Source organism: Choristoneura fumiferana, chromosome 14, assembly GCF_025370935.1.
Source record: "Choristoneura fumiferana chromosome 14, NRCan_CFum_1, whole genome shotgun sequence".
Classification (NCBI taxonomy): domain Eukaryota; kingdom Metazoa; phylum Arthropoda; class Insecta; order Lepidoptera; family Tortricidae; genus Choristoneura; species Choristoneura fumiferana.
The window spans coordinates 11,574,662-11,591,496 of record NC_133485.1 but is presented as its reverse complement, the minus strand read 5'-3'; the positions used below and the strand labels follow the sequence as shown (position 1 = coordinate 11,591,496).

The 16,835-nt window shown below is 36.4% G+C and overlaps 2 protein-coding genes across 4 annotated transcripts in view; one reads left to right on the top strand and one right to left on the bottom strand.

The window, feature by feature from the left end:
- Positions 1-2,230: 2,230 nt before the first annotated feature.
- Stoml2 (stomatin like 2) overlaps positions 2,231-16,835 on the bottom strand; it is a 41,944-nt gene continuing 27,339 nt past the window's right edge. Inside the window, exons 1-8 of one of the 2 annotated variants that reach the window (XM_074097714.1) lie at positions 8,002-8,171; positions 7,805-7,921; positions 7,246-7,453; positions 6,171-6,359; positions 5,078-5,233; positions 3,985-4,100; positions 3,380-3,508; positions 2,231-2,558 (exon numbers count right to left, since the gene is read on the bottom strand). In XM_074097714.1, coding sequence (XP_073953815.1) covers positions 2,286-2,558; positions 3,380-3,508; positions 3,985-4,100; positions 5,078-5,233; positions 6,171-6,359; positions 7,246-7,453; positions 7,805-7,921; positions 8,002-8,049 — 1,236 coding nt within the window. In that variant the 5' untranslated portion in view covers positions 8,050-8,171 and the 3' untranslated portion in view covers positions 2,231-2,285. Of the gene's footprint in view, positions 2,559-3,379; positions 3,509-3,984; positions 4,101-5,077; positions 5,234-6,170; positions 6,360-7,245; positions 7,454-7,804; positions 7,922-8,001; positions 8,172-16,835 lie in introns of those variants that run through there. The other variant, XM_074097716.1, reaches the window with a different exon arrangement.
- On the top strand, positions 8,694-16,826 carry LOC141435132 (uncharacterized). 2 transcript variants are annotated; one of them, XM_074097710.1, is made up of 10 exons: positions 8,694-9,175; positions 10,717-10,749; positions 10,954-11,072; positions 11,252-11,377; positions 11,603-11,807; positions 12,476-12,615; positions 13,283-13,358; positions 14,674-14,728; positions 15,448-15,663; positions 16,698-16,826. In XM_074097710.1, the coding sequence occupies exons 1-10, from the start codon at positions 8,902-8,904 to the stop codon at positions 16,732-16,734; spliced, it is 1,281 nt and encodes a 426-aa protein (XP_073953811.1). In that variant the 5' UTR covers positions 8,694-8,901; the 3' UTR covers positions 16,735-16,826. The 2 variants fall into 2 exon arrangements, with proteins under 2 accessions (XP_073953811.1, XP_073953812.1); XM_074097711.1 differs by lacking the exon at positions 10,717-10,749.

The window sequence follows — 16,835 nt, the reverse complement described above, 5'->3', positions numbered from 1 at the left end:
CCCAATTAGATGGATCAGGAAGATTTTGTGTCGGTGAAATCTGACCCCATACATAGACAGCTTGGAACACTGCTTGCAGGAAATGCTGATACAGAGCGGCTTTCGTTGGTGGTATAGTTACCAGTTGGCGGGTTTTTTTTTGAAAACACAGAAGCTTTCGGGCTTCATTTACAGTAGAAAATGAACTGGATCTAAAACAAAACGAAAAAAATATCAACTAAGTACTAAAATACTTAATGTTTTATTAGTTTTATTGAAATGCACATTATTACTTATCGTATAAAATGACGAAAAACTTTTCAATAATCGCAACAGCCTCGCTAGTCCTTCCCTCATATGCTGCCAGAAACCCTTCTGTAGCATTAGGAAATGCGTTCCATGTCTCTATTGCACTTTTTTGCCTTTCCCGTTAAAATAGGAGACAGTGTTGTGAAGGCGTGGAACAGGGGGAGCACTCGCTTTTTCTGGCCCTGTAAAAGGAAATATTTTATATTTTGCCTTACTTGGATTTACACGGATAAATAAAATTGATAATACTAATTCTTTTTCACCTAGAGCATTAGCTATTTCATGATATGGAAGGTACTGCTGGTGTTTTCCAGTGCCGATGTGTATCCACAGCTCCTCTAGCTAGGCTCTAGCGAAAGTGCTCCCCTGTTTCACGCCTTCATAGGGTGTGACAATGTCTCCTGTTTAAACGGGAATGGCAAAAAAAGTGCAATAGAGATATGGAACGCATTTCCTAATGCTACAGAAGGGTTTCTGGCAGCATATGAGGGAAGGACTACCGAGGCTTTTGCGATTATTGAAAAGTTTGTCGTCATTTTATATGATAGGTAATAATGTGCATTTCAATAAAATTAATAAAACATTAAGTATTTTAGTACTTAGTTGATATTTTTTCGTTTTGTTTTAGATCCAGTTCATTTTCTACTGTAAATGAAGCCCGAAAGCATCTGCGTTTTCAAAAAAAAACCCGCCAACTGGAAACTATACCACCAACGAAAGCCGCTCTGTATCAGCATTTCCTGCAAGCAGTGTTCCAAGCTGTCTATGTATGGGGTCAGATTTCACCGACACAAAATCTTCCTGATCCATCTAATTGACGATGGACCAAAGCCAGTGACAGCAGGCGACCTACTTGGACAGACCAACCAGTAGCTGCCGGTGCATGCTTGAAAATGATTCGATGCAGGTGCAAAAAGTGTTGCGGTGGTTCGAGGTGTAAGTGTTTCCAGCGGCAACTTAAGTGCACGGAATTGTGCGACTGCGGGGGAAAATGTACATAATAAACAAAATATTTATAAGACAGTATTTTAAATATAAAAGTTTGTTTAATAACAAATCTTTATGTTACTTGCAATCGTCATTAGGCTCAGGTCAGTTATAAGTTTAAATAGAACCATACTTAGGTAATTGATTGTATATATACTCGTATACATAGTACATACAAAGTTATTGTAATTTAAAAGCATCACATTTACATTGTGCTTTATTCTATCTAAATAGACTGTATTTAGTTGTACATGACCCTAGCAACCTATAAAAGTACTCTTTGTTGATGTTATTAATCTAATATTTCTTTAAATATGCTACTGCCGCGATGTGTATAATATTTTTTAAACGCATTTTTTATTAAATTGTTCCAATAATGCTTATATTTTTGGAATCTGTATGAATGTGGCTTTCTTGACACATTTTTTTTGCCAATATCGGTATGCGTTCGAGATATATCGTTACAGGAAAAAAAATTTTTTTCATGAAATTTTCAATTATCGGCCGTAATTATTTTTTTTTGTATGTAAAGGTGTTTTTTTTGTTTCGGATAATGATCGGCCATCTTTTATTTATCCGAAAATGATACCCAACTTGCCATAGTAGCAATAAATTAGCAGTTATTACGACCAACAGTACGCGCGGCGTAAGTAAACTTTACCCCCTCCCCCTCCCCCCCTGCAGGGTGGCTCCCGCTGGCTCCCGGGCGTTTTCCACTCTGGTCCACCTAAGGAACAAGTGTGCCAAGTCTCATCCTTTAATGTCAAAAATATTGGTTCCCATACATTGAGTGGCCATAAGTACCCCACTAGTATGTTAACGCGAATGAATTCGGGTAAAGGTTCGAACAAATTCGTTGTCTTCTTCAAGAATTGAGTCAACTCGTTCTCTGAAGGACTCTAGAGTTCTATCAGTTGAATGGCGTCACAGAAAACAGATGTAATAAAAACAAGTAAACTATTAACGTAAATTTATTTAATAACAGGCGACTATATACTCTTACTGAAACCTTATGAATCTCTTTCGTACTTGTGGACAATCTGTTCTTTCTCTTTCTTCTCTTTCTGTGCTTGTAACGCTTTCTCTCTCTCCTCGTCGTCTGAGAAGTATTCTGCTAGGCTATCGTCCTCGTTAGTTACAGCTTGGCCGGCCATGGTCGTACCTTTTTCAGTGAGAGCGTTGAACTTGACTAGGGGGTCTTCGTAGGCTGCTTCTGTTACGTCCGGTTGTGACGCTGCTGCTTGGAGATTGTGTTGTGAGACCGTAGAGTAAATGGACATTGCCTGGGTCAAAGAATTATCGATTATAGCCAGAGGCTTTAAGAATTACTGTATCCTCGCGAACAAACCAGTATAAGTGAGGTTAACTTTTTTTTAGATGTTGAAAACAAAAATTATTGAATTACAAGTGCATGGTCACTGTAATTAAAAGTGGGGTTTTACTTAAACATGACTGTGAAAGATCCATTATCATGGTTCCAATGCCTTACCAACGGAAGATCAGCGTCGGCTGCAAAGTTGACAACATGCTGAGTTGGGACCATTTCGTGACATGTCTGTCTTGGTTTTCGTTTTTTTATCTATTTTTTTTTTTGCTTGTACGAAAATGTCACGAATAAATGTTTTTCTTTCAATTACCGAGGGTGTAAATGCCTGCTCACGTCTCCCGATTCCCGAATCACGCAGTAGCAAACGCCGAGCAGTGGGCAGATCATAGGAAAATTGCTTTGCACTGATCAAAAATTAACACACTTAAATAACAACTATCCATCCCGCTATAATAATATTAGAAAAGCGAAAGTTTGTCAGTCTGTTTGTTACCTCATCACGTCTAAACCGCTGAACCGATATAGATGAAATTCGGTATACAGATAGTTTGAATCCCGCGAAAGATGTGGGTTAGTTTTTATACCAGAAAATTGCATAGTTCCCGCGGGATAGCAATAAACTAATTCTACGCGGACGGAGTCGCGGGCAACCAACTAGTAATTCATAATATTTGTCAAAAATGTGGTTTGTTCCGCATACAAATAGGTACTTGTGGTTTGCGACACTTGTGGCTGCGACTGGAATGTCACAGCGCGTCTGCAATGCTAGCCACCCACCTGTGCAACTAAGTTGGAGACATCGCCAGCGTTAGCCGGCAGTATCAGCGTGTTGTTGGTGCGAGCTAACTTGTTGAACGCGGCCACGTACTGCTCGGCGAGGGTGAGAGACGCTGCGTGTTTAGTGTCCTGTGGAATAAGATACCATTTACTGTGTAAGTGATAGATATGGAAATAGGGTAAGGGCCTGTTTCACCACTTGTCGACTAACTTTAAGTGTCAGATAAAAGTAATGCCGTCTTTGTTTATTCGGACAAAACAAACAGAGAAGGCAGTTTGCACTTCGTAGTAAAGGCCCAGAGCAAACACATTTCTTAAGGAATGCAGTTTTTTTTTAGGAACGCTGTTTATTAATTGACATATGTCAAAAGACAATAAGACCACATTAGTAAGGCTTAGGGCCTGTTTCACCAATCATTGGTAAACTTTTGTGACAGATAATTGTGACCCGTCTTTATTTATTTGGACAAAACAAAGTAGCATCACAAATATCTGTCGCATAAAATTTATAAATGAGATAAATGACAGCAGTTCTATACGACTCCTAACGATTTCATTGTCTATTCTATTGATACAAAATAAACTACATATAAAAGTAACATTACCCTCTGTCCGAGTGCACTCCCGACCAACTGGAGTCCCTTCGCGCGGGCCTCAGCGACCGCGAGCATGGCGTTCGCCTCTCCGGAGGCTTTGTTGATCTGTTCTTGTTTCTCGGCCTCTGAAATAGCCAAAAATTAGCCGCCATGAGTAATTAAAGCGAAACCAACAATCATTTCATTTTCATTATCAAACTGCATAAGCGGTTTTAATCTTCTTTTACAATGAGGTGGTTTCCTGTGTAAAAAAAACTTCTACTAATTCATCCATCTGTTAGATTATTAGAAAATATTGGAAACTTATTTTTTCTTTTGTCAATTAAACAAAAAATTATGAAGATATAATAATCTTGAACCATATTATCTAACGTTTAACAAAATCGGTTTTATTTTAAAACTTCTTTCTGTAAAAGAATACCTCATCTTACGAGTATACTGATAAGATGAGGGTAGAAAGAGATAGTGAACGCTTCTGAGTTTCAACCCCTAGTCTAGCCCAGTGTTCCACAAAGTGCGTATCGCGGCTCACTGGTGTACCGTGGTCCTTAGTTGGTGTGCCTCGGAAAAATAAGGTTATCTCATACATAAAGCTAAATAGACAGACGGAAGAAAAACACTTACATGCACATAATATTACTTAAAATCAGATTTTTCATTTATGGTGTACCTCCAAAAATTTTCGTTTTCCTTGATGTGCCTTGAATACAAAAAGTTTGCGGCACATTGGTCTAGCCCAGAGGTTTTCAACCGCTGTGCCGCGATCGCCGCGAAGTGTATGCGATTCGTATAAAAGGTGTCAACGAGACCCTATTAAAAGCCTCCGCTGTCCGCTATGTTATACATATTATGGGTATACTGTACAGAACCCTTTATAGGTAAAGGTACTTTACGCGCCAGTCCGACTCGCACTTGGCTATTTTTACTGGTGTGCCGTCCGTAAAACTTTGATGAACGAAAAGTGTGCCGTTAACACCAAAAAGTTGAAAACGCCTGAGTCTAGCAGTTAGACTCAGGCGTTTTCAACCTTTAGGTGTTAGCTAGACTAGCCTATGCAGCCATTTACTGTATGATCAGATTCAGATGGCCATAGAAAACTTACCGGAAGCCAATATCCTCGCTTGCCGTTTACCCTCGGCGACGTTGATGTCGGCCGCCCGCACACCCTCGGACTCCAAGATGGCGGCTCGCTTCCTCCGCTCCGCTTCCACCTGCATTTGCATCGCTTCGTGGACGCGAGACGGTAGTTTAATATCACCTGGAAAACAAGAATAGGTAGTGAGATATCCAGTCAAGGGGGTTTTTCTACATACAAATTTACATTATAACGCTAGTAGATTCTTAAAATTTTTATAATTTGACAAAAAATTATTTTTTATTCTTTTATCAATAAAACAAAAAATTATGGACATACATACAGCTATATCATAATTAAAAATAATAATATAAACCACTAGTCTACGACAACATACTTTAAACAGCTAGGCACAGATTATATACAAGTTACTAAATAACAGATACACCACTTGTATGGACGGAGGGCGATCCCACCGCTATCGATGCCTTCCGCTCCTATCAGGGCGCGGGTGACGCAACGTCATTGAAATGTGCGCTTGGGTTGCATCCGTTATGTAAACGCTAGCTTTTTCTCGCGCCTTTGCTCGTTTGGTATTTTAGGTATTCAGGGGGCAAGGTGATTCCACAAAACAAACAACTGATTGAATTTTATTAACTGAACAATGTCATAGTGTAATATTTAGTTTATTTTTGATTGGTGCACCGCGCAATATGTCAGTATTTTTTTTTACATTAGGTAGGTACACAGGACGCACGCGCTGGGTGCTAGTTGTTTGCGCGGGAAACGTATATTGTAGGTAGGCAGCGCCGTCCGTGCGCAGCGAGGCGTAGCAACCGACTAGTATTTACCGCGCGGCCTTGGACAAGTGGGAATAGCCTGCCACTAGGTTACCACCACTTTTTTACACACCCTCCCCACATACACAAATTATTTCCATGTTTCGGTAACAATGCAGCAGCTACTACGTACAATTACTTTCATAACCACCCTGCAAGGAGGCCAAAATTGTGGAAGATTTTGTTCTTAAATTTTTTTCAAGTCTGTTCTAATCTAAAGAGCAGATCATCAAATGTCCATAAGGTTAGCGCAAGTTAGCAGAGGCAATCAATGTACTTACGGATCTCATACCGAAGGCAAGTTATACCCCATGCCTCACTTGCTTTATTGATGGCATGGACTATGGATACATTCAGGGATTCTCTCTCGCGGAAGACTTTGTCCAGGGAAATGGTACCAAGCTCAGACCTCATGGTGGTTTGTGCCAGTTGTGTTATAGCAAACTCAGGGTCTTCTACTCCATAGGATGCTGTGGAATCAAAAATTTACATTAGTGTAAATAAGTTCTATATACATGTCGACGAGAGTGGAGAAGAGATGTGAGATGATGATTGATGGATGGAATGAGAGTACTTCCGTCTCGCCGTCAGGATGCCTTCATGATGTATGTAGGTACTTGAGTGAGAGCTTCAATAATAACTTCTTTTGGAGCACAGTTGTTTTATTTCACAAGCCAGTAATAATTAAATTACAAAACCAGTCAGAGTATGTACAGAGCTAATCAACAGACAAACTGACAGAATTATTAGCCAGGTGTTGTTGTTCCTACAGTCCAAAGTAGAATGACGCTCCGGCCAACAAGCGGTCACACGGCGTTCACCACCATCTCGATATTGTAATAGTCAATTGACAATCCTGTAAGGCTTGAATATTATCCATGACATACATATAAGGCTAAATTAATAGTAATTAATAAAGCAACAACACTTTAAAATTCTTTTTTTTGTCTAATATTTTAAGGAGGTGGGTACACTAAATGTGATTGTGTCAGCTTGATGGAAAGCCACAGAAAACCACATTATAATAATATGCTGCCTTGCCCAGAGACAGTCTCTGGCTGGGTACATAAGCATGTCTAATAAATGTATATATTAATATATTGCATCATCTGACAAAGGCTTTCTTGAAATCATACTCCATTATACAAATTCACAAAATCTAAATACTTTATTAATCTGGTCACATTCCAGGAGGAAATTAACAAAGTCCTTATTTTTCTTACAACGCATACACATGGACCACTAATTGTGGTTTTAAAGAAGTTCATATTGATATTATTAATAAACCGGTATTTCTGTAGGAACAGGTTTGTGCCACACAGCCCTGTCCCATTAATAATAACTTCCACAACTCACCTAGATAAGGATCGATGATTCTCAGGTACAATACACCATCAATACTTAGTGTAACATTGTCCGAGGTAATGGCACTCTGTTTGGGCACATCAATAGCGATTTCTTTCAGACTTTGCACATATTTGACCTTATCCACTATAGGCCAAAGCAAATTCAAACCTGGCTCCAGAATTCTATGAAACTTGCCCATCCGCTCAACTATCCAGGCCTAGAAATATTTCATAATAAGTTTACAAAGTTTCATCATTTACAAACATCTTAAAAGTGATTCATTTTTGGGTATTTGTTTAAGAAAGGACTTTTGAGATGATGTAATATTAGAACTTATGAAAAATAAAAGAATTTAAATATCATTGATTTCCGAACTCTTGAAATGAACATTGAGAGTTGTAGAATAATATGACAAGAAAATGTCATTCAATGGGGCGAGTAAGCTAAAATAAATTAAAGTTAGATACGTGTTAAATCTCAATTAGATAAGTACAATAATATACCTATCATAAGTAAATAAAAAAGTTCGTTACACTAAACTTATGTAAATTTCAATAAGGTTACGAACCTCCTGTTGTGGCACGAACATAACTACTGTGTTTAACGGAGTAGTTGAACGATATCGCGCATTAGTTACACTGAATAAGACCCGTGCTTCATTCTGATATTCCGTTTTAAATGCATTCTGAAAACAAATAAGAACGAGTAAGGTTATATATAAACTACAAAACAGGTTTACACTCAAAATAAATTATCTGTACATACTCTTAAAGGTAGCGCTTTGGTAATGAATAGTCTGGAACGAGTAAACATTTTTAATACAATTCACAGGATTTAAATTTATAAGCCGCAACCCATTCTATGTCTGCGGGCGGAATTTGAGAAAAGCAATAGCTAGAAATCGAATCAACCCCGTAAAGATGACAGCTGACAAGTGACAGTTCAACCTGTCCAAGCCAATAACGTTCCATTACGAAACTTAACAAAAGCTTTGATGCCTTTGATCATTGAGGCTTTGATTATGATTTCGTTGCTTCCGAATATTAATCGTTTTTTATCACTAATTTTATTTTCTGTTCATTCGATTTGTTCCCATGGAATAAGTGAAATATGATGAAATACAATCTAAGGGTTTTTTAATCTACGTGATGTGATCAGGAGGGCTACTATCAAATTAAAAATCAACCTTCGTATCTTGCCGTCCCGCTGATGTTAATATTATTTCATACGAGTGAGAGAGACGGTACGATACGAACTTCGATTTTCCAATTTCGTAGTAGCTCTACAAAGGGCCTACTCCGAAGTTTCCAAAATCGATGTTTGTATCGTACCGTCCCTCTCGCTCTACTAAGAAACTCGAAACTCGAAGTTCGTGTCGTGCGGTCCCTCTGCCACTTATACTATTTAATATGAGAGCAAGAGGGATCACACGACACGAACTTCGTTCGAGTTTCGAGGTTCATAGTAGCCCTGCTGAGGGACCGCACGACACGAACTTCTAGTTTCAAGTTTCGTAGTAGCCCTGCAGGCTGTCATCATCGTTGACATGGCGCTCAAATTAAATCAAAGTTTGATCAATATTTAGTATCGAGTAAACGTGTTTTTTATTATAAAACTATTTAATATAAAAATCTAAGTTAATCATAAACTGATAATCTTTTCAAAATGAGTCACAAATTAGACTCGTTAGTTGATTCTTCTTTCGAAAATAACGATAGTGTCATCGGTAAATGGCGAAGATTAAAAATACAAGAAAGTTTGTTTTTGAAGAACATTAATAAACTGATCTCCAAAGAACATGAAAGTGAATTTAATCTACCTATATTGTATTGTTTAGATTTTAAACAATTTTCGAAAAAGATAAAAGATTCTTATAATGAAATTAACATGAAATTTGAGGACATAAAAGCTGAATCTGAAGAAAAGTTAAGCTGTCTGGGTAAGTACCTATGTGACTCCCTTAATAAGTGGCGTCAGTCACTGACTTCATGTGGCCACTGAGACTAATATTATTAATATTATTTTTGCCCTGTAAGTTGTACGCATAGACTTATAATACACTACGCCAAAGAGTATAAGTACCTATGTACCTGTGCACTACGCTTTCTCTGTCTACGGTTGTACGACAAACTAAGAAAATGTTACCAGCTTTAAGAAATTTCGATTTCCGTAAATTTTAGAAAAATATCATCCACACTAAGATTTTCAGTACGTAGGTTTACTACTTTTTAGGGTAAAGGGTGCCAACGGAACCATATTACTGAGACTCTGCTGTATGTCGGTCTGTCTGCCCGTCCGTCTGTCATAGGGCTCTATCTCTGGAGCCGCAATAGCTAGGCACTTGAAATTTTCACAGATTATGTATTACTGTGGACGCTATAACAACAAATGAAAAAAAATTAAAAAATATTTAATTGGATAATCACTAATAATAAATTATTAAATTAAAATAAAAAAATACTTAAGGGGGGCTCCCATACACCAAACTTTTGTTGTTTTTGCCTTTTTAGGGTTCTGGAGCCAAAATGGCAAAAACGGAACCCTTATAGTTTCGCCATGTCTGTCTGTCTGTCTGTCTGTCCGTCCGCGGCTTTGCTTAGGGACTTTCTGTAATTTTGCACGGATATATATATAAACTGTGCCGACAAAATTATACAAAAAAAAATAAAAAAAAATTTTTTTAGGGTTATGGAAGGTCCCAGAGACGTAAGGTGGGGGTGATTTTTTTTTCTCATCTAACCCTATTGTGTGGGGTATCGTTGGATAGGCCTTTTAAAACCATTAGGGGTTTGCTAAGACGATTTTTCGATTTAGTTTTTTGTTTGCGAAATATTCAACTTTAAAGTGCAAATTTTCATTAAAATAGGGCGCCCCCCCCTCTAAAATCTAAACCGGTGGGTGGAAAAATTTGAAAAAATTTACAATGGTAGTAAGTATATCAATCTTACAAGGAAAACTATAACGGCTAAGCTTGCTTGAGAATTATTAGTAGTTTAAGAGTAAATAGCAGCCTAAGGTATAAAATATACCTGAACTTGGAAGATTCCGTATAAAATACGAAATCCATAGAAAAATATTACTTAATTTTTTCGTAATGGCTACGGAACCCTATTGTGGGCGTGTCCGACACGCTCTTGGCCGGGTTTTTTGCTAATGCCTAATGTTGTATAGATAATGGTACGGAACCGTTCATGCGCGAGTCCGGCTCGCACTTGGCCGGTTTTTACTTATCTTTTTATTGAAAAATATTCTTGAATAATTGTCACCATCACCAGACGTAAATAAGAATTAAAAAGTATCCATTATTTTATTTCAATTTCAATTTTGCCTCATCTACTTAACTTTGACATGTCCGTGTCCTGGCCAAAAAATACTAAGTAATAATTAGCTCAAAAATAATTTCACGTGCAAGCAGGTGCGTGTTGTTATATTATATTGTGTGTGTCGTAAGAAAGGTTAACAGTCATTCTGTGCTTTAAGTTTGTCGTGCAACTTATGGAACACTGTACCTATGTAAGTACACAGGATTTCAGCTAAGTAAATGCATATTGATATTATACGATACGATTGCGACTTTAGTTTTGACCACCAGCAGTTTTTGGTGCTGCGATATAGTTTTGGTTTAACATTACGATACCAGTACATAAAAAACATAACAGTCGGGTAAAAATTGATACAAACGTAGGAACATTAAAAAAAACTTCAGTTTTATTTTAGATATTGAAACTATGAAAAGAGATGTAATAAAACTGGACGATAAAATAAGGATATTCAAGAACTTTATTCAAACGGAATTTACATCTACGGCATCACAGGAAGAAAAATTAACAAAAGCGGTAAGCGGTGCTTAGTTCGTTGGGTCCTCGCTCATGTAAATAAATATTAATTTATTTGTTATACAAAACACAAAAAAGTAGCAGATTGAAGAACTAAACCAATATAATTACAGTCAAGCTCGTCCTTTCAAGGAATATCTTCCAGTGAGCATTTTTGAAGGTGATAAGCTTTATTTCAGGTAAATTTCCTAGAAGAAAAACAAACGAACTGCCCAATTAAACCCAAATTAAGGTCAAATAACCCATTTAAACACATTGTACCCAGCCCTGTAAAAGTTTTGATAAAATCGCCCTTCAAATGCAAGGTAGGTAAATGAAAGTTTTATAAAATGCCGTAATAAATAAAATAAATATCTAATTTCAAAGTTAAATTACAGCACAAGTAATTCGATCCAGCCCTATTTCTGACTGTAGAAATAATTTAATAACAGTAAATACAAAATATTGAAACTTGCGAACATCTCTTTACTTTATATTTACCTAAATTACTATTTTCAGTCATAGTTAATATTTTTCAAATTGTATTTAAGGAGGTGCAAGATTTACAGGAATTTATGATGAACAGCCCCAATCGTTACGGAGGCTGGAATGAATATAATCACAATATCTTCGTTCAAATCTGGCAAAAACACTTTTATGCTGATATCACGAAAGATGTATTTGAGCTGCATGTTATAGTCGGCAACACCAATAATTTTGAAGCTTTTCAAAAAGAAGTTTTGCATAAAATAGCAGGTAGGTAATTTGATATGTATTGGATTCTATGCATTATCATAAGAACGCTTTAGCTATGTACGCAGTATCCTCCTATCGATCTGGGGTAAGTAGGTATTTTGTTAACTAACTTTTAAAAAAACGGTCAAGGGCTTTTCGGAATAGGTTATGACAACTAATGAATATCAAGTTTTGGTCCTTATTCGATAATTTGTGAAGCTAACAAAAAAATATTTTCCTAAGACTGTGATATTTTTGAAAGATATGTACATATATAATAACACTGCATAATTCACATAATGGTGTGGAGAGAGAAAAACATCTTGAAAAAGTTTTAGTAAATATTGCATATTCCACATCTTTCTTGTCGTAATTATTATTTTACTGCTTTCTAGTAGGTACTAAGAGTAGTACCTTAGCTAAACCGCGAAAAGACATATTCTAGTTATTACTGACTCCGGGGATATGAGGTAAAAATGTTAAGTCTTCCTCTTCCTTTATACTATTCGGTGGTAAATATATAAGAAATCGTATAAGAAATTCATGCTAACCTACGAAAACGTAATTGGCTACACTAGTAGCAACGACATAATCGAACCGTTATAATCGTGTTCAACCGTGACTGTTGTAAATCTATACTTTCACCAGTTTTTCAATTTAAATTGAAGTTTTGTGACAATTATTTACAGGTTCTACGAAAGAAGATATTATTTCTCATCAAAAATGGTACTCGCAGTACTTATGTTTGAAAGAAAAACAACAAAATGCTCTCAACAAATGGAGAAAAAATCAACAGATACTTTCAAAAACTAGTAATACTAAGCATCAAGTATGTATCAAGTAAGAATGGACGTAGATTAGCAAAAAAATATCCATAGCATTGTCATACATAGGTATATACATAAAATCATGTCTCTTTCCCAATGGGGCAGGCAGTGACTACGTCCTAAGCATTTCAAGTTGTGTTCGCTTGTGATGCTACTGGAGCTTGGATCATTTTTGCTAAACTACGTCCAACTATGGTACATATTTTTAACAGTAGAACAATAGTATTTGATTTTCCAATTCAAATTGGTGCCAAAACCAAATACCAAAATAATTTTTGCATGAAGAAGTAGGTAGCTACTTTTTTTAAGCACCAGCGCTACAAAACCTTCACATGTTATTATAATATATGTAGAAACTATCTACAAAAGAGTAACGTGACTGATAGGCAACGCACAGCCTAAACCAATGTTGGAAGAGACTTGAAAATTACCAGCGTCGGTCCTGGGGTACTAGAGCATGCAAGAGGAGCGGTCGCTCTAGGCGACTGATGTCAACGGAGCGCCTCTTTCCAGTTTCCAGTGCAAAATTATTTTGATGAGGCGCGGAAGCAGTGTAGACAATGTCGCTCTACCTTGATCAAGGACTAGAGTCGCGAAAGATTTCTAGTTAGCTTATTTATTTTTATTAAGTTGTACTTATAATAAGTAATTTCATAACTTTCTTTTCAGGGGGATCAAAACAAAAAATATAATAGCACGAAATCATTTCGTGCTAATACTAAACAAACTGTGAAAAACATTGACGGTAAATATTACAGACTTTGTGTTAAATACAGAGTAATAGGTTAATTGTAAAAATAAAAAATAGAGGTCAACTCCTACAAAGCCGCTGTTTTAGAAACATTCCTCGGACAGTGAACCTCGCTCGTTACAACTTTTGACCTTGTTTTTTTGCTACCACGAGACACGTCTGTACGACACATATAAGTTTTTCATCCAGGAAATCTGCCTTATTCCTTTTGTTTGGGAATGGTTGTGATGTGAGCTCGTTTTTGCTTTGAAAATCAACTCTCAAGGAGTTCAAAACGAATTTGTATTTGGTGCTGTGTTTGTTATAATTGGGTCTGTGTGACATAATAATGTGTGGCTTTATGTGGAAGTTTAAAAGGGCTAATTTCTTGCATGAAAAAAATAATCTATTGTAAAAACATACGTGTTTTTGTAGCTGTCTTGCAAATGTGGTAGTGGAAGAGTAAGATAAAAGTTTGTAGATTATCGAATTATGAATCTGGGTAAAGCACTAAAGTAACGCCTGAATTAGTCAATAATTCCTTAGCTAAATTAAAGGAGAAGAACACACACAAATCACTCAAACCCACTATCACCACCACCACCACACTACACTGACGCGTTTTGAACTAAACCAGAGCTCATCTTCAGAGCAGCACAACCGTACACCATGCTACCAGATTTTAGACCTTGAACATGCATATCATGTTTATGCTATCTTGTACATATATTATATCTTGCATGTAGCTATCATACGGTCGCGGTTGAGTAAATAAATTATTTTAGTTCATTGACATGGACTTCCGCAAACGCTTGATTAAATAAATTATTACTTAGGAACTTAAATGAGATAGTTGCTTTTCATTAATTTCCACTCTATACGTCTTATTTTAAGCAGGTTTTTTATATGATAGGGGACAAACGAGCAGGCGGGTCACCTGATGGAAAGTAATCAATGGCGCCCATGAACGTTATAACACAGGTTTTTAGTAAAGCTCATTAATCAGCTAACTAATTAAAGTAGTTTCATTACACAATATATTATGTAATTACTTTACTAGATGTTGTTTTTACACCACTCAGCACGGATTATAATACAAAGCTTGTAAATATGTACTACGAATGTGATTTGTACCGCTGATTATTCTTTATTAACTAAAAGCGTTACTTATTTACGTCTAATACGGTTTTTTTATCGCAATTTATACTATTATTTAGTTAACCAAGCGCTTAAGAAAATTATGGGTTAAAGAAAATCCTTTAATGTTTATTTTATTACGTACTTTTCTATAATTATTTGTGTAATTTGAATCTGTCTTTTTGTTCTGCAGATGTTCTGAATACAGTTGAGTCAATTGAGTCAAATGAAGCTGAGGAAATTGCAAGGTTAGTTTAGTATGCAAGGCATTGCAAGGCATTGTAAGAGTTGTTAGCTGATATTTCAAACTCCATGGTACATGTATGCAATAGGTACAATTCAAATATTTGAATTAAAACTATCGTGAGACACAGACATAATTATAAAAAATAGGTACATGGGCACTCACATATTAATGGACGAGGTATGTCCCGACTTTGGCTCTCCGACCGAGCTCATCTTGAGCAAGGGCCACGGATTGGCATGAACTAAGTGAGACATACCTCAACCATTAAGCGTGAGTGACCTTAGTATTATTTCAATAATTAACAATAATAAAAATAAAAATAATTTTCTAGTAACTTTTTGACTGATTTGGGGTGTGATAAAGAATATTTGTATAGTAGGTATTGAATTGTAACACAAATGTTATTTTCTGCACAAAGCAGTGCAGTGATTTTTTTTATATAATGAGTTAAGAAAACATTTTTCCCATGTCAAGTTAAAATTAGTAAAATTACTAATAAAAATGAAACTGTTTCTTAAGAAGATAGTAATTAGGTATTAGAAACCCTAACATTTCGACGACTTAAATGAATGATGATGATGAATGATGTTCAAAATTTCAGACGACTGAAGGTAATCACTTGTTTCATAACTGTAGTGGCTGATTACATCTGCATTGCTACATTTTTATTTCTGTACAAAACACTTGTAACTTCTGATAAAATTTATCTTATCATTGCAGCGCTCTTTGTAACATGTCGTTTCAAAATGAAGATTTACCATTTCACTCAGAAACTGACAAAAATAGTGTAGCCAGCAGCAGTTTCTCAGAAGATATGAATGAAGAGAAGAAATCCTTCAGCAGTATATTGAAACCCACTAAACAATGGACCAATAGATGCAGTAGTTCACGGGATCCAGTAAAAACTAATTACGATGTTGAAAAAATAAGGAAGCTGTAAGTTTTGTAAACATAATCAAGTGTTGAACTGGATGAGTGTGACATATTCAAATAGAAAGTACTAAATAGTTAAGATTTATTATTGGGATTCATTTGGATATCGAAAATACAAACTGAAATATAGATGCACAGAAAAAAACAGAAAAATAAGACCAGCGCTAAGAATCGAACCCAGGTCCTCGGCATTCCGTGCCGTGTGCTATACCGCTACACCACCGCTGGACAACGATCCAGACACGAATTTCTCCTATGCACCTCGTTTCTCAGCTTGTGATATTTTCTAATAACTTTTCGGCACTCCATTGGAACTAACCGCTCACCCGGACAAGAGATATCGTTATGCAATCAAATTAAGATTGGTTTTTGGAATCTTTTTGTATTTTTTATTTCAATTCCAAATTTTTTGTTACTTTTACGGTCATCCCGTAAAACCTATATCGAAAATACAAACTGAAATATAGATGCACAGAAAAAAACCAGAAAAATAAGACCAGCGCTGGAAATTGAACCCAGGTCCTCGGTATTCCGTGCCGTGTGCTATACCGCTGCACCACCGCTGGAAAATGATACAGACACGAATTTCTCCTATGCACCTCATATCTCAGCTTGTGTTATTTCTTATTTAGCCACTTAAGCAGCGACACTAGCGACATCTATGCCGTAGCCCTCATCAAGAAACATTTTTTTTGTTATTTTCGATATAGGTTTTACGGGATGACCGTAAAAGTAACAAAAAATTTGGAATTGAATTAAAAAATACAAAAACCAATCTTAATTCATTTGGATATTTACCTGTTAGAAAATATATATAGATAGGGAAAATATAGGCATCCATTTAGCATTCTCGTAACAGAACGCGGCGGTTACTGTGTTGCGCCCGTTCCGTACCCATAAAGTTAGTACCCTCGTTCATGGTCCTTCCGAATTTGATGGTTATATCAAAAGTGAAAAGCTATAACGTGTCTATGTGCTAGCACTAGAACTAAAATTAAACTTACCTACCATTGATAGGCATAATTCTTTGTTTTCAGGCGTATTCCGGATTGGAGATTGACTTTACAAGACTGAAAGTTTTCATTTATTTCACAAATACAATTTTGAAATCTACAAAATATAATAATTTACAATTATCTTTTATCCTGGCAACCCCAAACTCTGTCTGTCAAAAT